Raw genomic sequence first — 6,514 nt, 5'->3', positions numbered from 1 at the left:
ATGAGCAATGCCTGCATTGTCTTCCCCATCATGCAGTCAGGGTCTCCACAGCAAAATCGAGTGTCTTTTGTAAAATCTTATTTTATATATTTTGTCACCATCAGCAGTTACACTGGAGTAGGAACCGCTCCATTCTCTTACGGGTTAAATTCTGCTCTGTGCAGACCTAGTGGTGATGTATAAATTGCAGCCCTGCCTTTTTTTCGAAGGATTCTAAAATAGGTTTTCAGAATTAGTGCTGGATTTTTGCTCCTGCATGTGCGGTGACTCTTGATTTTTTCCCTTCAGAGAAGCATCCTTTGCAGCATTCCCCCTTCCGAGGAATCACTTAGACACTTCCAGCTGGTGGCAGGGGATACAGCCATAATACAGCTTCCTGTGTCCCAGCTGTCTTTTTCACTACGGTAAATGCATTAGGATGGCTGCACTCTCGTGTAAAGGTTCAGGTACAGGGAGGTGTAGGATGAGGTCTGGAAACCATCGTTGGGGTTTTTAAAGCTTCGGCTTTTCCAGCATCTTGGCATTTTGAATGTTTTCCTGCTTGGAGTCCAAGGTTTCTCTCCAGTGATTGGAATGCTGCTGGAAGCCTGATTAAAGGTGCCTGAGGATATCACCTTCTACCAGGAAGCCCTGCGTGCTTGAGAGGGTCCTTTTCAATGCATTATGGCTCATGCGGCCTCCCAATTAAAGAAAACCCGGGATTTAGAAATCAATGCTGAAGAAGAGACAGAGAAAAAAAGGAAACACCGTAAACGGTCCCGGGATCGGAAGAAAAAGGTAGCTATGTATGCCAGTGCATAGATCTTGCCTGGATCCTTTATGTTTTAATTCCTCTTGGCATCTGTGAGAAGCATTCGGGGCTGTTTTTACATGCGGTGTAGAGTGTAAATTGGGTGTGTAAGTTGGGTGTGTAAATTGGGAACAGATGATAGAAACCCTGTGGTAGACCACGGGTGTAGGGTGGGCAAGGCAGGGCAAGATTTTATCCCGTGTGGGGGGATTGCAGTGCTGATGCGGAAGGCTTGTACTTTACATAGGCATGGGCATGCTTCCATGACATGGAAAGGTGTTGCAAGGGAGTTCAAAGTAGTTTCTTTCCAGCCCAGTCAAGGTTAAATGCACTGCGGTGAGTTAGAATTGAGGGAAAGAGCAGAGAAGCAGCCTTTGTACTTCTTAACAGTTCTGTCTCATGGAAAAGGAGCTTTTGTGCTAGAACTGTGTCACATGTGTGCATTTCTCAGGCAGATCTGTGACCTTAAAGACGTAACAGTAAAGTCATTTCCTGCTTTGCTTTTTTGGTTCTCTCTTTCCTTCTGACTCTCAGTTCCATAAGGTACTTCCTAGGTAGGTTGTGCAATGGAAATAAGCTGCTGGAAATAACTTTTCTTTATTCTTTAAACCGCTGAAAGCACAGAGGTTTGTCTTTCTCTACTGGCTGAGAGTGATTATCTTGAATGCAGGAATTCCCATGACAAGGCAGGGACTTCAGCACTGAATGCTTTAGATCCGAGCATGAGTATTGATCATCCCCTACTGATACTCTGATGCAGGGGAGCAAATAGGAGGAATATTCTGGGTCACTGGTGTTTAATTACAGCCTGAGTGTGCTTACCTTTTGGGGGCTGTGCCCTTAAATATGAATCCTAGATACCGATTTGGAGAGTGAGGCCCGAAATCACTTTTCTTCCATGACAGTTCATAAAAATTGACTAAAACTCTGTGATCTGAATATGGAAGTCAGGTCATAAAGCATTTTTATGTCTCTTTGTGAGAATTCCCAAGGGAAAGATCATCTTAATTTGCTCTGAGCAGTGATCCACGTGCCTTGCAAATGACATGCAGATTTCATCCACCACATGTACCTTCCTTCAGGAGTGATCATGAATATTTTCAGGGCCTTTGCCATTTTCTTCCAAGTAAAGGTCTAGAGAAACCTCTTTGCCTTTTGTTACTGGCAGACTTTCTGAGACTGAGTTCAGAGAGTTGCGGTGGTTCTGCCACATGACATTAAATATAGGTGTTTCCTGCTTCAGGGTTCTCGCAAAAAAACTTCTTGAACATATTTTCACAGAAGTACAGACTTAAGTTAGGAAATTCTCAGCAGGTGTATTTCAAAGCCTCACACAGCAGAGTTGTTACGAAATTGCCTTGTTTTGCTAGGTTCTGGTCTAATTTTATGAAAGTTAGGTTTGTCTATGGGTCGGTCACTATACTTTGACCTCTCTATGCACATCCCCCTCCTACACCCCCACAACATGATAAACTGGCTTCTAAGAAACACAGGGACAGGAACATAAATTTGTATAAAGATATAGTTTCATCATTAATGTTGATATTCTGTGTAAGAGTTACTAGCCGAGCCAGGTTTATGGCCAGCCGTGTCCTGGGGGAGCAGCGACAGGTCTGCTGCCCTTGTGCCCAGTCCCCTGTTTGACTCGAAAGCAAAATAGGGAAGGGGTGAACCAAAGGGAGTTTCTGGGCTCACTGAGCTGAAGAAAATGCTTTGTGGATCAAAATGCTTAGTACAACAGAGTCTGTCCAATGTAAATCTCTTAGCAACCAGAAGGGAACACGGAGAAATATCAGTATCGCTGTTGTCAACGTGCAGGCAGATTTAAATGTTTTGTTCTCAGGGCACTCACAGAGGAGATCCAGAAAGGGGCTCATGGATAACAGTTCCATTGCTATTGTGCTTTTTAATTTATAACACAGTATAGTATATATATTCCCCATCAAAGGTACATGTATCACAGAAGATTTAATATTCATAGCCAAATGATCGCATGGACCACTTCTATGTGCAAAGTTAAGGTTAAATGACTTTGAAGACATGCTCTATATCTCCTTCCATGACACAGTGTATGTTACACTTATTTCCTACAAAGTGAATTATTTCAACTTTTAGTTTCTTTTTTCCTACCTTTTCCTAAAATCCTAATTAAGGTTTCTGGGCTATTTTACTCCATGTTGTAGGCCCCTGTCAATTGAAAAGCTGCTTTTAAATATTTTGCAGGGAGGACTTCCCTGGCGGTCCAGTGGTTAAGACTACACACTCTTCACTGAGACTTTCACTGCAAGGGGGTGTAGGTTCTGTCTCTAGGCAGGGAGCTGGGCTCCCACATGCTGTGCAGTGTGAGCAAAAAACAGTTAACACTGCATTTGCATTTTATGAAAAAATGTGTATATACACACACACATATATATAGTGGGTTATTATGGGACTCATTCTCATTCACATGCAGAAATATCCTCTAGGATATTTTAATTACAAAAAGGAATAGTGAGCAGTCTCATAAAATCTCAAAATACAAAAGGAAATCTTAAGAGTATCTAGTTTATAAAACAAGGAATTTGATTCATGGTTCCCCTTCAATTCAGGTTTGAGCAAGCCCAAGATGAACCTTTCTTGATTATATGACACAGAATCATACAGTATGGGATATTACTAAGTATTATACTCAAATCGTAATATGCATGTAAAATTAATATAGGATTCACATTTCAGTTTTTTTAAACCCAATGAGTTGCACATTTGGTCTCTTTTGAATATTGATAACCATGAATAACTGATTACCACAGAACCACCTGGGAAGCCCCTATGAATAAGTAGGAAACTTATAGGAATTTATGATTAGTTGAATTTTAGTAATGATGATGGCAACCCACTCCAGTGTTCTTGCCTGGAGAGTCCCAGGGACGGGGGAGCCTGGCGGGCTGTCGTCTCTGGGGTCGCACAGAGTTGGACACAACTGAAGCGACTTAGCAGCAGCAGTAATGATGTATTTTATTCTTGGCACAACAACTTTCATATCAAGTAAAAGAAAATCTTCCTGTTTGTTAAAAAAAAGAAATTTACCTAGATGAATGAACACTTAATCCTTTTATCATCTGACTTTAAGGAAAAAAAGTTTCAGTGAGTATCTAATGTAAAAGTTTCTTACCCTCATTTCCCATTGCTCTTCCCTGATCTGTTTTTCAGCTTCACTCTCCTTCTCTCCTGAAGGACTTAGGTTGGCACCAAGTAGGAGGCATGCCAAAGGTACACAGTGACTGCGAGTGGGTTAGTATTGGATCCATGCCCTTACTAAGCACCTTGCAGGGAGAAACGCTGCATCTCCTGCATTCAGCAGGCTCCCTGGCCCGCAGGTGTTGGTCTGGAGAGGGTCCCAGCCACCTTGAACCCCCAAGAGTTAGAAATCACAAATGCTCTTCAGCCCCATACTATCCTTGTTGCCATTGGCTTCTGGTGCTGTGTTACCTGCATGGTTTGCCCTTTCTCCACATTATATTATTAAATGATAAAATACATTTCAGTAGTGAGGAATATTAGGATCAAACTTTAATTTATTCAATATTTTTATGTAGTTTGTATGTATTTACTGCATCCTGTCAAAAAAAAAAAAAAAAAGAAACAAGCTTTGAGGTGACCCATGGAAATTTATACTTAAAAAAAGGACACTATGGAATTTCTTTCTCTTTCTCTCTCTCTATGAATGACCAAGGAATAATCAGTCAATTAATTCTGTGATTATTGATGTCAAACTCATACAGCTATTCCAGTGGCAGAGCAGGAATGAATGAATATTCATTGCTTTATTTTTGCATTCATGCACTCATTCAGCAAATATTTGAATAACTTCTGGCATTAGGCATTATATTCTGTGTTGGAGACAAAGCTAAATGAGGCAGAGTGGCCACAGTACATTATATTGCACTATGCTTCCCTGCACAAGGAGGAAGAAGATAAGAGCACCATTAAACACCCTACAAAGGAGCCACAGCAAGAGCCCCCCACCAGTTCAACTCAATAGGGCTCCCAGAAGGTTCTTGGCATAGCTAAGCCTTGGCGGAGTCAGCGAGATAGACAAACGGAAGGACAGGAATCCCAGGCCAACAGGGGTTCAAGTATGAGAGACATTCAGCTGTGTGAGAAACAAACAGTATTTTGGAGAAAAGGGGACATGAGGATATGGCAGAAAAAAATGGCTGTAAAAGTAGTCAGGGGCCAGGTTACAAAGGTCTTTGTACGCTGTCTTACGGAGCTGGACACTAACCCCTGCTCAAAGGAGAGAGGGACCTGAATGGTTTCAGGGGTGATGGTAAAGAGAGGAGGCTGAAGAGCTTTCTGGGTTGAGAACCAGCCTTCAAACATCAGTGCTGTGGGCATCAGCCGGAAGAGCCATCAGGAAGCCCCAGTGGTGACGATGCAGGCACGAGAGACGCTGAGGGTCTGAGCCGCAGCAGAGATGATGCCGATGGAGAAGGGGGTGTTGCATGCAAGAGATATTTAAAGGAAGACTCAATAGAACTTGGCAGTGGACTGTATGTAGGATGTGAGAGGGAGAGATTGGATTCTAGGGTGACTGCCAAGTTTCTGGCTTAAAGCGGAAGATGAAGAATTAAATTTCCTGGATTCATTTCTTTTCTCCCAGGACATTTCTTGACCTCCTATAAAGTGCACCAGATAGGGTTTTAAATTACCTTTTTCAGGTGGAGACTCGTTTATTTTTCACAACAAACCTATGAGAAAGTATTTCTATTATTTCCATCTTCCAGATCAGAAAACTAAGGCATGAGCCTTGGGGTTTTGCCTCAGAGTTCCCACACTCATTGGTGACAGAGCCGAGATTCCAATTTGAGTAGCCTGACTCTCTAGCTTGTTTCCTTAACTACTATACTATACAAGGTATGTAGTTAATATTTTCACAGCTACACATCAAAGTGGGCTTGATTCAGAGAATCTTCTAAATGATCAGCTATTTTCTAAACATCTGGAACCTTGAATAATAAGCTTTATATCTCTGAGTACTCCACTATTGTGGTTAGTCTGTTTTTCTTACCCTCTGCAATAGATTTTAATGCTTTACCTTAAGAATTTCTTTCTTTTTAATTTTGAAAAAGGCAGTGAAAAATTGCAAATACCATAACATCAAATCCTCAAAGACATGTTTCTGTAATAACAGCACAGCAGTGTCTTAGGTGCTTGTGGTATACCAGACAATCTGCAGAGTGATTTCTATGGATTATTTCATTTTTTTTTTCCTCACAGCTTTTCTATGAGGCAGGTATTATTTTCATCCCAATTTTTCATAGTTGAAACCGAGGCTTGATGAGACTAAATAACTTGCCTGAGGTCATAAACCTAGTAACTGGAGGGTCTACACTTAAACTTGGGTCATAGGACTTTGGAATCTGTCCGTCTGCGTTTATTGTAATAGAACTCTAGCATTGTCTTTTCAGATCAGTCGGTCAGTCGTGTCCGACTCTTTGTGACCTCATGAATCGCAGCACGCCAGGCCTCCCTGTCCATCACCAACCCCTGGAGTTCACTCAGACTCATGTCCATTGAGTCAGTGATGCCATCCAGCCATCTCATCCTCTGTCATCCCCTTCTCCTCTTGCCCCCAATCCCTCCCAGCATCAGGGTCTTTTCCAATGAGTCAGCTCTTCACATGAGGTGGCCAAAGTACTGGAGTTTCAGCTTTAGCATCATTCCTTCCAAAGAAATCCCAGG

General features: G+C 42.0%; 1 protein-coding gene across 2 annotated transcripts in view; it reads left to right on the top strand.

Moving 5' to 3' along the window:
- Positions 1 to 205: 205 nt before the first annotated feature.
- The window catches only part of ANK3 (ankyrin 3), a 365,564-nt gene continuing 359,255 nt past the window's right edge, over positions 206 to 6,514 (top strand). Inside the window, exon 1 of one of the 2 annotated variants that reach the window (XM_055589804.1) lies at positions 206 to 777. In XM_055589804.1, coding sequence (XP_055445779.1) covers positions 664 to 777 — 114 coding nt within the window. In that variant the 5' untranslated portion in view covers positions 206 to 663. The remainder of the gene's footprint in view (positions 778 to 6,514) is intronic. The other variant, XM_055589787.1, reaches the window with a different exon arrangement.

This window comes from Bubalus kerabau, chromosome 1 (genome assembly GCF_029407905.1).
Source record: "Bubalus kerabau isolate K-KA32 ecotype Philippines breed swamp buffalo chromosome 1, PCC_UOA_SB_1v2, whole genome shotgun sequence".
NCBI lineage: Eukaryota > Metazoa > Chordata > Mammalia > Artiodactyla > Bovidae > Bubalus > Bubalus kerabau.
This window is presented reverse-complemented; position numbering and strand designations above follow the sequence as displayed.